The sequence below is a fragment of the Strigops habroptila genome, chromosome 4 (assembly GCF_004027225.2).
Source record: "Strigops habroptila isolate Jane chromosome 4, bStrHab1.2.pri, whole genome shotgun sequence".
Taxonomy (NCBI): Eukaryota; Metazoa; Chordata; class Aves; order Psittaciformes; family Psittacidae; genus Strigops; species Strigops habroptila.
Window position 1 is genome coordinate 7,737,701 of NC_046358.1, and position 19,605 is coordinate 7,757,305.

The following is a 19,605-nucleotide window of genomic DNA, read 5'->3' on the forward strand; positions in this document are numbered from 1 at the left end:
TTTCCCATGTGTGGAACTCTGTATTTAAACAGTTTCTCTGTATGGTGAATGTGTTCAATCCTCAGGTTTTTCAGTTTGAGTTCATTCTTCTAGTTAAAAGGGAAAAAATTCTCCATGGTCTTCACTTACAGACCTATCCATGTTACCGTTTTGATGTATGCTTTTCAAGTGCCTTAAAAATGTATTTTCTTCAGGTATGTGCCTAAACTTCTGTTGCCAAGAAACTTTGAAAGGGGTGCTGGCCCTTGTGATGTTGCTCTTAGCATTCAGAAGATAGAGAAACCAAGAGCAAAGGTGTGACTTGAGGTGTTGATTCAACTGCAGAGCGGTTTGTAGTAGGTGGCACTGTGTGCCAAATCGTGGTCTATTGGTGACCCTGGGCTTTGGTGCCAGCTTATTGATGCTGATGCCTTGGCTCTGGCACCACTGTGCAAGTACCTGTCCCTTTGTAACGGATGTAGCATTGTAGAATAAATGTTCTTAATGGAAAAAGGGGGTTTGGGAGCACCACAGAGGTGTTTACCTGCAGCCACGCTGCATTTGGTGGTAATTCCCTTGACATTCAGAACTGTTCTAGTGGGCTTACGCCTGGTTTGCAAAATGCGATTTCCTTGATGCGTGTGAAGGGCTGTACATGGCACGCTGCTGGGTTGGGTGCTGAGGATGGGAAGGCTCCTGTGGTTCTGCCTAGTCGCTGCTAGGCCAGGGTTGGTTTGTTACCTGGTTTGCCAAACCGCACCCAGGATGCCAGGCCTGTCCGTGGGTGCTCGGCTGGCCTGGGGCACGGTGGACAGTGTGTGTTGGCTCCTGGAAGTCAGGGGCACTTGTGCAGCCTTGGCGGTGTAGGGTCAAATTCTGCCAGGTCAGTGAAACCTCGTGCAGAGGGATGGGAGCTGACGCTGGTCCCAGCCTTGGCGTTGCCTCCTCGGCTGACGGTTCCCTCGGGACGACGGGGTGCGGGCACCCGCGTTCCCGGCCCGGCGCCAGCTCTGCGCAGGGACCGTGCGTGGCGCGCCTTGTCCTTGCAGAGGGGGAAGGGGCGAGAGAGGCGGCAGCTCTGTCCCGGGGACGGCGGTTCCCCCCTGCATGTCCTCAGGGCGCGGTGCAGCGCTCGCGGATCCTGCCCAGCCCAGGCGGCCGCCGGTGGCGCGTCCCGCCGGCGCCGCCCCCCGGCCGTCGTGCGCCAGCGCGGGAGGCGTCCCCGCCACCGGCCAGACCCGGGGCTTGAGGCGGGGCCGCGGCGGCGGCGCTGTGGCTCGGAGCACCGCGGGGCCTCGAAGGCGGCGGCGGCGGCCGGTGCCGCGGCGGTGCGCGCCCGTTCCAGAAGCTTCCCCGCGCGCGGCGCCGTGCGGGGCCGGGCCGGGCCGGGCGCCGGGCCCCGCGCTCGGCGCGGGCACGTGACGGGCAGGCGGGAGGGAGGGGGGCGCGAGCTGGTGGCGCGCCTGCGCGCGCTGCGGCGCGGTGACGTCAGCGCGGCGCGCACGCACGTTGTCCCCAGCTGGCGGACACACGGTCCGCGTGAGGAGGACGGAAGCGGGAGGCCCCCCCCGCGCCTCGCCCCGCCGCACGGTAACGACCGCGGAGCGGTGCCGCGCCGCCTCTCGGGCCCGCCCGCGGGCTCCGCGCCGCTTCCCCCGCCCGCTTCCCCAACTGCGAAAATTAACACCCACCGCAGCCACGAGGCCACGGGGCCCGGGCCCGCGGGGCCGCTCCACGGAGGCGACGCGACGCGTCGCTTCGGAGCCGCCTCGGGAGCGGCGGGGCCGCGCCGGGCCCCGGCGAAGAGCGGGCGCGGCGGCTTCCCCACGTGCGCCGGTCCCGCTGCCCTCCGCCTCCGCCAGCCACCGCCGGCGCTGGTTCCGGCCCCCGCCGCTCCCGGAAAGGCCCTGGCGGTCGCCTCCCCCCGTCCCGAGGCTTCCGGCTGGGGGCCGTCCGGCGGCGGCGGGGCGGGGGGAGGGCACTGCAAAGCGACAAGTGCGCCGCTCGGCCCGCGGCCGTGACGCCACCTGCCCCGGGCGGGGCGCTCGCCGCATCGGGCGCGGCCCCCGCCTCCCCCCCGGGGTGCCCGGGCGGGCGGCACCGCACCGCTGCCGCGGTGTTGAACGGCAGCGCCGCGCGTTCAGCGCTCGCTGCCATTGGATCCGGCGCCGGGCTCCCGTGGGCAACGCGGCGGTTGCGGGACTCCTCCTGTGAGCACTGTGCGCAGGAATCGTGGGCTCCTTTGCAGCTTGGGGGATTTTGGGGTTTTTGCTTGTTTGTTTCTTGTTTTCGTTTCTGGAAGTGGATTTTCCCCCCATCTGATTATCTTCCTGCTTTTAGCGAATCCCAGTACAACTTTAGAGTGTTTTTGGCCACTGCTGCCTAGTTAGATGTTGCTCCTCGAATATAAGGTCTGTGTATGGGTAGAGAAAGGGTATATATGAAGCTGGTTTAACCTTCATTTCTACAAATACACACATTTTCCTTGACAGAGTGGATTAGAAGCTTCACGCTGTAACAAAGTAGGCTTGTGTGTATGACCAGGTGTAATAAAATGTGTGAAATTGTTCTTGCAATAGCCCATGTCAGTGCTGAAATAATGTAGCTTTCAGCTATTGTAATTGCACGTGATCACATTGTAACCACACGCATCTTTGACTGGATACTGTGAGCAGGGCTTATAGTAGAAATAACTACAATGGGGCAATGTTTCCAACTTTAGGTGTTGGAAAACAGAAACTGTGACTCAGTAGCTCTTTCTGTGCATAGAATTTTTGCTGAGTGCATCGTTGTTGAGCTTTTTTGGATTTATTTCTGGCATGTGTAGGAACTACCTCAAGTAAATTTAAAGTTACAGGCGTTCTACAGATCTTAATCCAGATTTAAAACCACTTTGATGGCTCATGAAGGAAATACACTAATATGATTTTGATGGATATTGCGCAGCACTAATGTGAACTCACTTTATGATTGTATGTTTAATATACATCTAAATGTGCTGTACCCATATGTAGAGAGAGTAAGTTAGTGGCAAATCACATACAGTTTAGAATGTAATTTCTTTCTCCTTACTCCATCTGTCTGATTTGTGTTTCTGTTGTGTTTTTATAGAGGAAGGTGAAGAAGCTTTTTGTGTTGCTGGCACTTAAGATGTGCCCCATTGAAAACCCAGGTTATCATTCTTCAAAATCAGCCTCGTATTTTCTATTCTAACATCTAATGAATTTTATGTTCTAGGCTCTGTCCTGGGTGGGTGGGTGGTTGTGGGTGTGTTTGTGGGGAAAGTGTTTCCTCCTTAAAGTAAAAGTGAAAACCAGATCTTGTTACTCCACAGGTCTCAAAACCTGTACAGAACAGTTTTGGGTTTATTCCCTCCAGTTTAACTTTTACATAATGTTTTAAAATGCAGAGTTTAAAGGTTGGAAGTAGATATTTTCTAGGTGTCAAGAACATTTATCATGGAGTATAAATTGCCTCCCTCCTGAGCTTTGAAGTCATTTCCCACAGGCATGTGGCAGCTGGTTCGCACAGTGTTTCCTTGAGCAGTACCCCAGTCCTACCATCATAAATGTGTCTTCTTGAATACCCAGTTCAGTTAAAACTAGGGAATTTGAGTTAATTCTTTGTAAAGAAATACAGTTGTTTTCAAGCAGCTAACTCCTAGTGATGGTGATTCACTTCTGTCTCTGGTTCCCACCAACTAGACATTGATACAATCAAATAGTATTTGATTCCATATACAATATGGATCAAAATGCAAACATCTGAAAGGGAGGAATGGCATTCAGAAGTTGCACCAGAATTGCTTACTTTAAATTCTCACAGTGAGAAATGTTCAGGCTGTTTGAAAAAATGAAGTTGTTGATGATCTTTTGTTAGTGGTGACATAATATTTAACCCGTGAGATAAACACACAAAAGTCACTTGTGTACATGAGATAAAGGTAACTTTCTTTTTTAGCTCCCTAACTGGTGATGAAGGTAATCATAACACTACAAACACTACAAATGTTTTCTTATTTGATTTAAATTAATTGCATGATTTAGAAGATAGAGGTAGCTAAGGTTGTCCTGTGCTTCACGTTCATCCATTTAGTCTTAGCTGCATGGCCTTTTGAGGGGTTAGTCGATTTTTTCCCCAAAGCTTACCCATTTGAACTGGGTTTTTTCCTCCTATTTTTTGTTTCTGTCATGTAAAGGTATTTAGAAGTTCCTGGGACTGGGGTGGGGAGGAGCAAAGAAATCCCAACCACACAAATGTAATCTTCTTCAGTAAAGATACTTGGGGAAAATGTGGGTTTTATTTAATTTTCTTTTCCCTTTCTTTCCCTCTTTTCATGTGTGAGAAGTTTTGGACCTCTGGGAGCTCTTTCTTTCTGGCCAGAGCAAATGACATCTGCTGCTCTGTCGGAGGTGTGCCATTTGTTCTTCTGAAAACTTCTGCACCTTTTGCCAAATGCTGCTAAGAAAATGATCTGAAGAGTTGGGCCAGTATCAGAACAAAGAGCGCTTTGAAATATCAAGCAAAGTAAGGAGTCCTCTTGTGGCAAAGCATTCTGTGAAAATGCAGTTTAAAGGTGTCATAGCCCCCATGTCTATAAGGCCTAATTTATATACACACAGGCAGCCTTGATTTGATGCATCCTAATTGCACTCTGGTTTATAGTACTGGTTATCTTTTAAGTTTTTAATGTGGAGAACTGTTACAAAAAGGATTTCTCAGGAGACTTAATTATTTACACTGTATTTGAATAACTTTTACTGGGTTTTCCTTTTTTCCAGAATGGTGAACACACATAGAAGATTATCAGAATTGTGTAGAATTTGCATTTGATTTGAGAGCTTGTAAGAGTGCTCGTCATGGAGAAACAGCAGCTTGTCCTGGGTAGCCAGGACGGTGGGACTGTGTCTGGTGCAGCGCCTGCTTTTTTTGTCATCTTGAAAAAACAGCAGGGAAATGGTAAAGCTGACCAGGGAATCCTAGTAGCAAACCGTGATGCTTGTGCTCTTGCCAGCAGTGTGTCAACTCCAGTAAAACCCAAAGTCAAGACCTGCCTCCCAGCTGACTGTGTCTCGGGGGGCATTACTGTCACCCTAGATAACAACAGCATGTGGAATGAGTTCTACCATCGCAACACAGAGATGATCCTGACGAAGCAGGGGAGGCGCATGTTCCCGTACTGCCGATACTGGATTACAGGTCTGGATGCCAGCCAGAAGTACATCCTAGTCATGGACATATCCCCTGTGGACAACCACCGATACAAATGGAATGGCCGTTGGTGGGAGCCCAGTGGGAAGGCAGAACCCCATGTTCTTGGGAGAGTGTTTATTCATCCAGAGTCCCCTTCCACTGGCCAGTACTGGATGCACCAGCCGGTATCCTTCTACAAACTCAAACTTACCAACAATACACTGGACCAGGAGGGTCATATAATCTTGCATTCTATGCACCGATACCTGCCACGACTTCACTTGGTGCCTGCAGACAAAGCCACAGAAGTCATTCAGCTCAATGGCCCAGATGTCCATACATTTACCTTTCCGCAGACGGAATTCTTTGCAGTTACAGCCTACCAGAACATCCAGATTACCCAGCTGAAAATAGATTACAATCCTTTTGCTAAAGGATTCAGAGATGATGGGTTGAATAGTCGACCTCAGCGTGATGTGAAACAAAACAGTAACTTGGACTTGGAAGGAGGTGATGTTTTTAGTGCTGCTGGCATTCGTGGTCGCCCTGCTGAAGTTGATGCATTAGATTTGCATCAGAGAAGTATAGATTCTTCATTCATTGGTCAAAACTCATCAGACACTGATATGGACAAAGAGTCCTTTAATGCAGAAAGGGACTTCCTGGGTTTCCTGGACACTGACCTGTCTTCGGGTGATATGCCAAAGCTAAAACAAGAGGTCCCTGAAAGGTGGGTTAACATTCTGTTTTTAGGACAAATGCTGGTTGAGCTGGGGTATTTGATGAGACACTAAATAACAGGACACAGTATACAGATTTACGGCAAAAGGTTGCCTGGCCTGAAATGGCAGAACACTTAGTATTAAAAGCTTTTCTTAGCTTAAAGAGTCATCTATCAGTCTGGACTTTCTGATGTGTCTGAGGAGTGTAAAAGTTTGGTATTTTTTTGCTATGTTGCTCTAATGCCCTCTGTAGGGAAGTGCTGAGGGATTTCTCTTAACCCTCTTAACATTTTAGAATACTAATTTTTCAGAGTTGTGAACAGCACATTGCAATCATCACAACTTTCTACTGTGAGTGTGCTGAGGTGCTGGCACAGGTTGCCCAGAGAAGCTGCGGCTGCCCCATCCCTGGCAGTGTTCAAGGCCAGGTTGGACACAGGGGCTTGGAGCAACCTGCTCTAGTGGAAGGTGTCCCTGCCTGTGGCAGGGGTTGGAACTAGATGATCCTTAAGGTCCCTTCCAACTCAAACCATTCTATGATTCTGTGAGAACATTGCTGTTCTTTTTAGGGCTGTTTGGCACAGTGACGTGCTGCCTCCATATCTTTGTGTCTCATTAGAGGATGGTGGGGATGTGTGGCATGTATGGGTACTTAGGTTGAGTGTGTGTAGGGATTGCTACAAGGCAGTTGTAACTGGCAGCACACCACTGTTTTGTCAATAACTGCTTGTGGGAATTTATTCCACAAAGCAGCATGAGGTAGCCTGCCTGTTGGTAGGCGGTTGCCTCGTATTTGCTCTGAGGTAAGAGAATCTGCACCTTAGGGAAGTACTTCAGAATAACTGTTACACTGTTCAGACCGTAATTTGCTCTGTGGTGATTTTAGGTCTATGTACTTATCCAGTATAGACTTTTTGAACCATTCTATTCATATCACATAAACAGTAGTAAAGCAATCTAAGCGTATATTGAGAGCCTACCTGTAGTATGGAACCTGCTAACCATAAGTGTGTAGGTAAAGCAAGCGTGGCGGAACCTATTGTTATACTCTACTTTCATTTGGCTTCCAAAATCTGAGCAATAGAATAGAGCAAATCTAGTAAATAAAGAATCTGTGTCAGGAGATGCTTAGAAATACTTTGAACCTGAAGAAGTGATTTTTCTTTTTTAAAGAGGTTTCTCTCCTCCCGTGTTTCTTCATTCTGTCTGTAAATACCAGACTTAATCTGCCAAAGATTTAGTGACAAAAGCAGCCTTACGTAGATCAGTACGCCAAGAATTATTTACCCGCAGGATCTCAGGATCATGTTAATGGTGTAATTAGAGGTCAGTTCTTGGAAAAAAGACACAATTATCCAGTTTGTTTTAAAGGCTGTATTACTATACTACTTCAGTGTGTTTTAAGGAGAGCTGCTCAATGGCTTTTCTCCTTGCAGAAAGCATCTCCTTGTCTTTTGTGTAACTGAAAAACTTCAAATGGCAAAGTCCTCTGTTCTTCAAGACTTTATTGAGTATAGTTGTAATAATTCTTAAGAATAGTAGACTTGTTTTGGGATCTAGAGTGCCCTCACCTCTCTTTTGCAGTATTTTTCCAGTGTCAGTGTATTAGGCAGAAGAACATCCTCTACAGCTCTTGCGTTCTCCAAACACGTTGTTGTAAAATCTAGAGAAACCCCCTTTGAAGACTGAAAGTACACTGATTTTAGAGAGGATGGGCTTTCCTGAGTTCCTAAAAATACAGCGTGGAGAAGTGTTTAGATAACTTTGCTTTTTGGAAGTAGAACAGTAAAACTCTGAAAATAATTACTGAAAGGTTTATTTTATCTTCAAAGTGATATTTTGTTTGTTTCCTTGGGGTCATCTGCAGTTGAAAAAGTTAATATTTTGGGAATTTTGTTTGCCTGAAGAGGGTCATTGAAGCAAATTATTTGGACAGCTGTTTGAATTGGACTGCTCGGGGTTTTTTTGGTTCCCTTCTTTCCCAAGGAGTAAACCCCATAGTTTTAAGGACTCAAGGAATTCCTTAAGAACAGGTGATTCAAATTGGCAGGCTCAATTTCTTTTGGTCGAGAGGATGTTAGATGCATTCCCTGGTTTCACCTCTAAGACAGTTTATCTCTGAAATGTGCTAAAAGCTGCACAGACAGGGAGAGGCTGTAAAGAGCTTTACTCTGTTCTTGCCTTGGAAGCATCTATCATTTGATGAATAAATGTTAGCACCATCCTGGAACTCCCCTCAAGCATTGTCCGGCTTTTTGTTTTATGTTTTTGTAATCTGTGACAGTCAGATTCTGTACTTGGAAAGAGAAAAATTGATCTCATCCAAGAAATGGAACTGTCTTTGTATGTGCTGGAGTTTTTCAGAGCATCAGTTCTCCTTTTTCCTTCAGATCTGTTCACAATGTTTTCATGCCGTGCAGTTGAGATCCGTTCACAAGCATGTCAGCCTTTCAAGTGCAGTGTTGAGTGAGTGGCATTTTTCTTTGAGAAACCAGACACATTAATACTTGCATATTAAGGAAGATTGAGCAATTATTTTTTGTCATAGGCAAGCTATTACTGTTAGTTGATAGGCACTATCTCGCTTTCATGCAGGGTAGTGATTTCTGCAGAGTTTAGATTTGGGTGAGTCAGAAGTTGGGAGCTGTTGCCTCTCAGATAATGCTCACTAAAGGTAGTGGAGCTCCTAGTGTATGGTATTGCCCACCAGCGATCAGTTTTTCTGACACTTTTGAGAATGGAACTATGTAAAAGATGGTGTATACCTGAGAATAATTCTAATCTTGAGTTATGAGCGTACTTTGGAAGGGCTGTTTTCTATGTACAAGGTAGTATGGTGGTTGGTTGGTTGGTCTTTTGTTTGCTTTCCCTGTGGCCTGGTAGTATGTTCAGTTTCATCAGGTGTATTGTAAAGAAAATAAATGTTTAGTTTGAGTTGTGAACACTTCTATACAAATGCTTATGCCTGGAACACTCAGATGTTAGAGCCACGGAAGGAGCCACAAGCAAACCTTGCTGGTTCTTTAGTCTTGCAGGCTGATGTACCCCTTCCCTGTTCCAAGGTCTTTTGAATTTCCTAATTCAACAATACAAATACTGCAGAGTTTTTAATGCTCAAGTAGTCTTGTTTTTCTAATTTGGTTGTCTTTTGTTTAGTGTGAGTTTACTTTTCTTCCCTCCTTGCCTTACTTTTGGAAGAGGAAGGCAATTGACCTTGCATCTAACCTGAACTTTCTCTGTTTAAGTTTAAACCCATTACCACTTGTCCTATCACTACAGTCCCTGATGAAGAGTCCCTCTCCAGCATCCCTGTAGGCCCCCTTCAGATACTGGAAGGCTGCTATGAGGTCTCCACACAGCTTCTCTTCTCCAGGCTGAACAGCCCCAACTTTCTCAGTCTATTCCTTTTACACATAATACATTGTTATTACAATTATGTTGTTATATTTGAAATTGTTATCATTAACTAGCATTAACAAATATTGTTATTTTTAATAATATAAGGTTAACAATTTGAATAATAATTTAACATCATTAAAACTATATATAGTATCTCATTAAAAATACCTTTCTATAAAGGGAGTATTGGAATACTATCTGGTATGTTCAGTAAAGAAGTACTGGCTATTATGTGATGAGGTTCTCTGGTGGGTTGACCCTGGCTGGACACCAGATGCCCACTAAAGCTGCTCGATCACTCCCCCTCCGCAGCTGGACAGGAGAGAGAGAAAGCTCATGGATTGAGATAAGGACAAGGAGAGTTCATTCATTGAGATAAGGACAAGGAGAGTTACTGTTGTGAGCCAAACAGACACGACTTTGGGAAATTAGTTTAATTTATTACCAGCCAAATCAGAGTAGTCTCCCTCCCACTCCTCCCTTCCTGGGCTTAGCTTCACTCCTGAATTCTCTACCTCCTCCCCTCCAGCTGCGCTGGGGAATGGGGTTGTGGTCGGTTCATCATGTGTTGTCTCTGCGACTCTTTCCTCCTCAGGGAAGGATTCCTCACGCTCTTCCCCTGCTCCAGCATGGAGTCCCTCCCATGGGAGACAGTCCTCCACAAACTTCTCCTGTGTGGGTCCTTCCCATGGGCTGCAGTTCTTCACGAACTGTTCCAGTGTGGGTCCCTTCCTGGGATGCAGTACTTCAGGAACAGTATGGGCTTCCATGGGGTCACAGCCTCCTTCAGGCATCCACCTGCTCTGCCATAGGGTCCTCCCTGGGCTGCAAGGGAATCTGCTCCACCGTGGACATCCATGGTCTGCAGGGGCACAGCCTGCCTCACCACAGGCTGCAGGGGAATCTCTGCTCTGGAGCCTGGAGCACGTCCTCTCCTCCTTCACTGACCTTGGTGCCTGCAGAGCTGTTTCTCCAACATAGTCTCACTCCTCTTTCCGGCTGCAATTGCTGTTGTGCAGTAGTTTTTCCCCCTTCTTAAATGCATTATCACAGAGGTACCACCATTGCTGATGGGCTCTACCTTGGCCAGTGGCAGGTCTGTCTGGGAGCTGGCTGGCATTGGCTCTGTCAGGCATAGTGGAAGCTTCTAGCAGCTTCCCACAGAAGCCACCCTTGTAGACCCTGCCCCGCTACCAATACTTTGCCAAGCAAACCCAGTACAGGTTCATTGTGGATAGGAGTTTCAGGTTTGATACCTTAGCTGCTTCCTGTTGTGACGAAGAGCCAGCTTCTGATGCACTTACCAAAACTCCTGACTGCAGTCTTTTGACTGATGTATCTGTCCCTCAAAGGAGCCCATCATTGGGGTGCAACTGGCTATACTGTTAGTCTTCAGTATCTAATGCATGGTATATCAAATTCAGTGTAAGATGGAGCATAATTCAATAGGATATTAACATTCTGTGAAAGTTCAAACAACAGTTGAACTTAGGAGTTGTTTGTATGTGGCTTCAGGATGAATTAACTAGAATTTTAGTGAAATCTTGTAAACTGAAGAGCATTAAGCACTCACTTGGTTTGTTATTTGCAAGCACAGTGGCTTCAGTGTGGGATACACAGCAAACTAAAGCCACTTCTGAGCATTTAAAACATTGTAGCTTAGCATGAATTCATGCTTAGTCTCAAATAGGAAGAAGTGCAAATGTCACCATGATATTCCCAGGGAAGGAAACGGTGCTGCTGCCTTCAGATAAGAGTTGGATTGGTTTTAATGGTGGCAATTTCCTCTTTTTTTTGGAGCACTTATAAAAGTGTAAGCTTGTAAACAACAGTTTATTTGGCAGACATATTTTGGAGCATTTTGGCTTTTTATTTTTACAATATGTAACCAAGGATTATGGGAGATGATGGAGTTTCAGTAACGGAAGAGATTTGATGAAAATCTTGTGTTTTGTTCTTGTCCCCTCCTTCCCACCCCAGTCCCGTTGCGAGCAGTTACGAAAGCAGTTCCCGTGTGGCATCCCCGTTGGACCCAAATGGACACTTTAATGTAGTCATTAAAGAGGAACCAATAGATGACTATGACTACGAGTCAGGTATTTGCACACAAGGAGTAAGTGTGAAACAGGAAGACACAGATGAAGAAACTGATGAGTATTCCAACACTGATGATGATGATCCCATCCTACAAAAACACCTTATGAGGCGTGGTGAAACAGATGGAACTGATGGAGAATTCAGGTCTAGGAAGCGTGTGTTAAGCAGTCCTTCAGGTGTTGCCAAAGCAAAAATGTTAAAACTGGATAGTGGGAAGATGCCTGTGGTCTATTTGGAACCTTGTGCAGTCACAAAGAGCACAGTGAAGATATCTGAGCTGCCGCAGACCATGCTTTCCTCTTGCAAGAAGGATAAATCCCCTTTTAGCGCAATGTTGGATCCCTTGCCTGTGTGTTTTGAAAATCACAAAGGCTCTTGCTCAGGCGCAGACGCTGTAACTGAGGAGTTAGTTATGAAGAAACAATCTCCTGGAAATAAAGTGTCACAGAAATACTCTTCAATCAGAGAGGCCCAGTGGGCTCTATCTAAATCACCTAATTTTAATCTCAGGGGCTCAGTAAGTTGTCAATTTTCAGCTAAAGAGATCTGTGGAAGAAAAAGGTCTGGCATGCTGAAGAATCCTATGTCCCTGAGAGGCTCTGGTAGCAATCAGAACACCCTCTCATCAGTTACAACTAAAAGAGGAAGGCCACGGAAACTGAAAATTTCTAAGGCTGGTCGACCACCTAAAGGTATAGGGAAAACTGTAATAACGAGCAAGAACGCTTCGTTGGGGCCTGGGAATATCCTTCCAGATGTTAAGCCGGACCTTGAAGATGTTGATGGAGTCCTCTTTGTGTCCTTTGCATCAAAGGTAAAACCTACCTGTTTTGAGTAAGATTCAAAACCTTTTAGAATGTCTCATTTTTAAGCCCCTTGTACTTCAAGCTGAAGGTATATTTTCTTTTAACCTAAGTTTTGAGATTTATGGCATCTTTCCAAATCTCTTCTTATCTTTGTCCCTGTGTTAATCATAACATTTTCTTACTTCTTAGCAACTTGGGGAGAAATAGTGGGATCTAGAGTTGTTTATAAAAGAATGCGTGCTTGTTTATTAAGCATATATATGTTGGTGATACTTTGATGTGGCCTAGTTTGTATCTAGGTCAGTGTTTAAGTATCTTGTACTTACTCAAGGCTCTTTATGCATGTAGGAAGCTCTTGACATTCACACTGTTGATAAAGCTGGAGGAGAAGAGTCACGGAATCTTCAGGCTCCCTTGTTGACTACAAATGATCCAGGTACATTTTTGTATTTTTTATAAGTGGCTATTCCCTGCAAGAAGGGAATTTGTAAAGACATGCTGGAAAATTAATCTTTTTAGTAAATTTTTTGCACAGTAAATGTTTTATATATATATTCTCTCTTTCTTAATTTTTGAATAGATTGTCAAGCAAGAATACAGGTACTGGAAAAGGAATTGATGGAAGAACTGAAGACATTGAGGCATAAACAAGTAATACATCCTAGCCTTCAGGAAGGTAAGTGGGCAGTGTACATATTGTTGCAACTGCTTGTATAGTATACTTAAAATCATGCTGAGTTGGTCATTTCTGACTGGATGTAATACTGTTTATGCCCAGTACAGCTGGGATCTGATTTTGGTTATTTTTTTCAAACACAGGAAAGCATAGAGGTGTGTACGTACACATGTGAGAGTAAGAAAGGAAGTTTTAGGTGAAGTATCCCTCTTGCCACTTGTGGCAGTGAGAAAGAATCTGTGGTGTCTGACCCATTTTTGGTTTTCTTGAAGGCTTTAAAAGTAGTTTCAGCCAGCCAGTAAAGACGTTTTTGTTTTCACACATTCATGTTGCAAACTGGAAGAGGTGACAGAGGCAGAAGATGAATCCTGAACCTCCAACAGCAGAGAAAGAGGCTGCATGTCGTTATATGCCTCTTGCAGAAGATGCTGAGCCTTCAGGCAGTGTCTGTTTTGTAATGATCTAATCCATGTAGAGAGCAGATGGAGTTGATTTTACTCATCCATAGAAAATAGCCATTTCCTGGTAGTAGAGGTGCTGGAGATCCGGAAACACTTAACTAAGAGTGCATTTGCTATGTTTGAGTCCATATTTCTGTGAGTCACTGTAGATGCAGGTTCACTAGCCACATAAGAGGGCCAAGCTAAGGTACTTTTTGCATGTGATCTTGTGTTTATATACAGTATTATACTGAAGTGAGATAGAAGAAGGTCAAGAATCAGCACAGCAGAACTTAATCTTCTTTCTACTGATGATGTTAAAAGACTTCAGCAATAGTAGTCCTGAGACCAGTGGCATTAATATAGGCATCAGGGCAGATGATGAAGGAATTGATCTGAATGGAAGTGGTGTACCTCATGCCCTGGTGGTTCTGGCCCTGAATTTTTCAAACATGTAACTGTAGGGATTGGGACTGCAAATAACTGATCTTCACTCTGATACTAGTTATTTTGGGTCCTCACAGAGTTTCTACTGTGAAGAGCCCTGAATTATCCTGAATCCAGGATGGTTTATACACAGGGTATGATAAGAAACTAGTCTGTCATCTTTTGCAACCATTTAAAGAGATGCCTTTGTGTCTTGCTAGTATTGAGCTGACATTCCTGTCTTCCACCTTTGCAAAGTGGTCGTAAGAAAGGTAGTAGAGAGCTCTTAGAGCTCTGTCCTGCATGTGGTGGCAGTGAAACAAGATAATCCATCTCCAACCAGGTTGTACCTCAGTGGTATAACGTGATTGTTGACAGTTGTGTCATGGATGTCTAAATACAGTTTTCCCCTCCCATGGTTCCAGAAATAGGTGCTGCTCTTTTCTGATGACCCCTCTGGCCAGCCTGCCCTCACAGGTTCTCATGTGTTGTCATACATTACATTACCACCATGTTTTCAAAAAAGGTGAAATCCCTTTTGTGGTCAGCTGCTGGCAGTGCTAGATACTGCACCAAGCAAATATTGCAGCCATGTTAAGGTTCTTCTGGTTTGTATTGTGGGCCTCCTAGATGGTATCTTTACCCAAGAAAAGTATAATAAAATTATGGTATATTGGCAACCACCACACCAGCAAGAGATAATCCTGCAACTGGGAACGTGTAAAATCCAAATGCTGTTCCTCCAGCTTCTAAATGAGTGGTATTGAAGCATGTGTGGTACCTTCTGAAGGATGTCGAGCACTTCACAGGTAACACAAAATGGAGAAGAAAAGTCAAGCATCAGGCTAAGAAAGAGATCTGAAGAATTTTGACTTTCTTTAACGCTTGTGACTGTCATTTCCAGTGTTGGATGGTAATCTGTTGAGCCTGTTAAATGGTGAAATCATAGTTCAGCAATGAAGAGAATGACCTTCACCTATCTTATTTTTAGAGGGAAAAGAAGTTATGTGAAGACTGTTTGCAGCAAGAGTGTTACTACAGATAAGATACAGATGTAATTTGATTAGGCTGTGAATTACTATATGTATACTTTCGTTGTTACACTTCAGCTGCTGCATGTGAACTGGACTCAGTCTTTATTCAGATTACATTCAGCTTGCAGAAAGTTACAGATCCACTGAAGACTTGAGATCAGTGAAGGGACATAATGATGTTAATGGAGAGAGGGATTGTTGGGTATTTTCCTTCCCTCTCTCTCCACAGTATCAATAAGACATAAGAAGGTGGCTGGGGAGTGCCTCTAGGCCACACTTAAGGGCTGTATCTTTTTCCAGACATCCTGATTCTAAGTAGTATCCTGGAGCTTGGTGCAGCCTCATTAGCCGCCTTGATTTTGATACTTGTTCTCCAAAGTTTCTTGGCCGCATATAATGACTAATAAAACCACCTTGTCATCTGCTACAGAACAGGCAAAGGAATATGGCTCCCTTCTGTCTGGAAGATGTGAAGTGCATGTTTCTAAATGTGCTTTCAGGCATTTTGTAGAAGCTAACTGGCTTTCTTGTCCTCACTGCAGTATGGGAAATGGACATAGCAATTCTGATTGATGTTAGCTCTGCTTTTGGTTTTGGACAGTGTAGTTGAGAAGCGTAAGTTTCATTTTAGTGATGTGTTAGAGCTGTACCTGAACCCCGCAGTTGCTGTTGACTTGTGATGTTGAGAAAATGGTGATTGAGGCTGTCTAGATCTTGGAGGAACCACGACTGCAGGAAGAAGATGCTTCAGAAAGAAGGGAATTCAACTTGAGCATGTTAGAAGGAAAGCTCCTGCTGAAGTACTGCAATGCTATGGGATGCTGCTTCTATCTGAGCTGATTTGAATCCTTTATCATATTCAAAGGCACTGTCGTCACACATTGTATTTCAGATTTAGCAGCTGCATCTGGTGGAGAGGAGAAAGTTCTTAATGGTCCTTCATTTGCTACTGTTTGATTACAGCAACTGAAATTTAGCAACACTCTGAAATTATAGATATTAGTAGAATTGATAATTCACCTGTCATGTATGGTGGTGTCTCTACTGACATAGTACTTGCTCTCACTGTTTGTTCTCTTTAGGCTGTGTGCATTCATTCCATGTTGCACTTCTTGGAGTCATCCTCTTGGTTTTTGTCTGGGTTTTTTTTACTTCATGATACTAAACTGAAAGAATAGATTTTGTGTATGGGTGATGTTCTTATTTTGGTTTGAGTATTAAAGCTAGGCTTGGTTTTGGAGATGACAATAATTCAAATGGAGTGTCAAGAAAAACAAACTGTGTGCTCTTCCCATTTTAAATAGAGTTTGAAAAGAAATGGATGACATCTTGACATTTAGCAGTTGACATGTTTTTATACAAGATGTTAGATTGACTTGGCTTGCTGCTCATTTTCCCTGTGTGGATTTGAAAATTATATCTCACTAGACTGTCTTTGATAACAGCATCTATTTAAACAGCCATCTCAGAGATTTGTTCCGTGTCAATTGTGTTCAGGCTGCCAGCAATCAGGTCACTGTGTTGCCACTTAGAAACACAAATGTATACCACCAACACAAGGTTTCTACTGTATGTGCAAATACTACTTTATGTGACCTGAGCCTTGTCAAGTCGTACATTTTCAATTTCAAACTCGCATATTTAATAAGCGAATTTCAGGCTTGTTGGCAGCAGGAGCAGCATTTGTAGGCTTCTGTAGCTAACAACCAAAATAGATGTTCTCAGCTCCAGACTGCAAGCTGAATTTGATTGATAACAGTTATTTCTTGAACTCAGTGTAACAATATTTTCCAGAAGAGGTACTAAGTTCCTAGGTTTTTTTCCTCAGCATCTCTATTTGTTTTGCCATGGCAAAAACCAGCCTTTGTAACCAAGTGAAGTTTTTCTATTTGAGTATTTTGGGGGAGTTTTTGAAGGAAGATGTAGGCAGTTAAACATTCATGGTGGCATCAACAACACCTATTGGTTAATCTCTTTACAGCCACTTTTCCCACTTGCTTCAAAAGACAAATAAGAAGTTTTATTGCAAAGTGCCAAGCTTGGAAAAAAATAACCTGCTGAAATCTGGATTTGATGAACTAGTCCTCAGAGTGCTGTCTGAGTACAACTGTATTTATATCATTGTTTCCAAACACACACATTTCAGAACTAAAAAGTGGTTTGCTCTTGTCTCATTGCTGGTTGAAACTGATGTGTGTGGTATATGTTCTTTCTCAAGAATAGCTTTCTGTAGAGAAGGGGATGTGTAAGTACCACTGGTAGGATTGATAATTTATGTAGTGATATGAAATGCTAGTAGTCAGCTGAGTTGGATTCAGGCAGTGACTCTGGCCTTCGAGGATGTAAATAGTGCTAACTTCAAAACAGGAACAGAAACTTCTATCATGAGAACTATCACAGCACTGGCACTTTGGTTAAGAAATTTCTGTGGAAACTTCAGTAGTGATCAAGAAAACTATGAAAAGTAATTGAATTTTTTTCTTGATTTTTCCCATTCACTAAAATATTCTTTAATTCACACCTGCTGCAAATCCAGGATAAGTAATGGTTATAGTTGCTAATGCTGTTTTTCAAGTCTCTTAAAATGGTGGGTGAATGCTAGAAAAGCCTGTATATAACTTAATGGTTTATCTTTTAGTAAATATCTTGACTTTCTTTTTCCTAACATCTTGGTACATTGAGACATTGACTGATACTTGCCTCTTCTAGTGGGACTGAAGCTGAATTCTGTGGACCCAACAGTGAGCATTGACTTGAAATACTTGGGCGTGCAGCTTCCTCTTTCCTACTCAAATTACTGTTTGTGGAGCTATCCAGGAACCAATCCCAATTCTCCAGGTGGGTAGAATAAGAATTTGCTGAAATCTCAAGCATTACCTTTTTATTATCGATGATGAGAAGGAGGGAATGGCCGTTTAGTTGGTATCTTAAAGAAATGAAAGCAGTATTAAAATAATAAAATGTGAGAACTTCCTTAAATCATCATGTGGTTCCTGGCCAAGGAATCCTGAGTAATTCTGGCCAGGCTGTCTTCAGCCTTCCCTTTTTCTGATGGTTGTGATCCAGTAATGGTATCAGTCTAGTTTATTTTATACTGGTATGTGTTGTCTAGTGGACCTGAATTTTCTAAGTGCAAGTATACACATCAGCTACTCTCAGATCGCTCAGAGAAGGTTTAAGCAGTCTACGTTTCTCTGATGCTGCTCACGTGCAAAGCAAAAACTGCCTTTCAGAGAGCCGTGAGTATTAGAACTTTCCGGAAGAAGAGCTTGAGGCACCACTTGGGGGCTAACCTACAACTTCATGATAATTATTTATTACAGTTGTGCTTTTTAAAACTTACTTGGTATCCAGACAAGTGCATTTCTCATTGTTCTGTGACTATGATTCTAATACTGTTGGTCAATATTGTTTTTAAGAATAAACTGGTTGGACAAAGTATAGGGGTGCTTGTCCTTTTCCTACTTACCTCTTTCTCCTACTTTAATATTCTGATTACTGTGTCTTCCTTAATCTGGTGCTTCTAGGAGCTGGTAAGGAGGCAGATGTGTCTTAGCTTTTTTTCACTGCAGAAGAGGCAGATTCAGTTCAGAAGACCTCAATCAGATCAGCGTCAAATGCAGTTATTTCTAGCCTAGCAATATGTAAAACAGCCACACAGATCCCTGTTAGTATTTTTACATTCTAACTTTGTTCCCAGAGATAATGGCTACCTTGACAGAGATCCTGCTGTTTGCCTTTTGTGATTATTCTCCATCTCTACCACTGAATTTGACAGAACAGCAAACCTTAAATGAAGTTTCTATGAGTGTTATGAAAGTCAATGGCTCAATTGAGGGGAGAAACTTGTTTTCCTTGCTGTGAGAGGTGGTAGTATCAGTTCAAAATCTGCCTGTTCCATTTTAACCTACTGACTAGCTGATTTACCCGTTTGAGTTTTGGAATCAACTGCTTGCACCATTGCTAAGGAGAATAAAACTGAAAACACAGGAGAAGACATCTTTTGTATAGGATAGCAGGTGGATGGCCATACAGCAGAACTCTGCAGGAAGCTTGGCTTTGTTGAGTATTCTGTTAAAGTTTCTTTATTCAGCCTTTTGATTTACTACTCTTCATCTATCCCTGACAAGGAATAAGCAGAGTTTGCCAGGATATTGGTACAATCAAGCTTGGTTCATAAACTGAGGGTAGCTTTCTTCTTTTCCAGATACTGGGTTTCCTTTTGTTTCCAGGACAGGAAAGACAAACGATTTCACAAAAATCAAAGGCTGGCGAGGGAAGCTTCACGGCGCTTCTAGAAATGAAGGTAAAAAAGAGGTCAATTTGGTAATTGTGTCTTAAATAGAAATACGGGGTTTTATATCAAAGCCATTGAATTTTTTGTACTGCTTCCATGGTCAGAATGGGGCTTTGTGAGGGAAGAGAGAACCTTACTCTGAGTAAGATAAAAATACCTGTGTTCTGTTTTACACAGAAGGCTTGAGTGAAGATCAAAGCTGTAATAGGTTTAGGTTTGTTCCTCAGTTTTGAGTTTACTTGGAAGTGTGGTAATTCCAGAAGTTTGTTGCCCCAGGGGCCCTAATGTACTAGAGTGGTTTTCATTTATAGGTGTGGTTTTTAATGCCATTTAGAATAGGTATTCCTTACATAATTGATTACTTTGCCCTCCCTCGGGGAGAAAGGGATATTCAGCAATATGCCAATTTTTACTTTATATTTAGGTTAAATATTTATGATGTACTTTCTGTACTTCCATTCAATGTTGTGTTGGGGTATTTAAGATGTGGTGTTGTGTACTGGGTAGGCTGGGTATTCAGAACAAAGTATGTTGCA

At 43.7% G+C, this 19,605-nt stretch overlaps 1 protein-coding gene across 8 annotated transcripts in view; it reads left to right on the top strand.

The window, feature by feature from the left end:
* Positions 1–1,469: 1,469 nt before the first annotated feature.
* Positions 1,470–19,605, top strand: part of MGA (MAX dimerization protein MGA) — a 52,737-nt gene continuing 34,601 nt past the window's right edge. For 7 of the 8 annotated variants that reach the window (XR_003990882.1, XM_030482055.1, XM_030482060.1 and 4 more), the window contains exons 1-8: positions 1,470–1,569; positions 4,328–4,506; positions 4,761–5,902; positions 11,274–12,204; positions 12,545–12,632; positions 12,777–12,872; positions 17,482–17,610; positions 18,980–19,078. Coding sequence is in view for 7 of the 8 variants with exons in the window: in XM_030482055.1 (XP_030337915.1) it covers positions 4,839–5,902; positions 11,274–12,204; positions 12,545–12,632; positions 12,777–12,872; positions 17,482–17,610; positions 18,980–19,078 (2,407 nt within the window). In the remaining variant the exon portion in view is untranslated. Of the gene's footprint in view, positions 1,570–2,080; positions 2,190–4,327; positions 4,507–4,760; positions 5,903–11,273; positions 12,205–12,544; positions 12,633–12,776; positions 12,873–17,481; positions 17,611–18,979; positions 19,079–19,605 lie in introns of those variants that run through there. The other variant, XM_030482056.1, reaches the window with a different exon arrangement.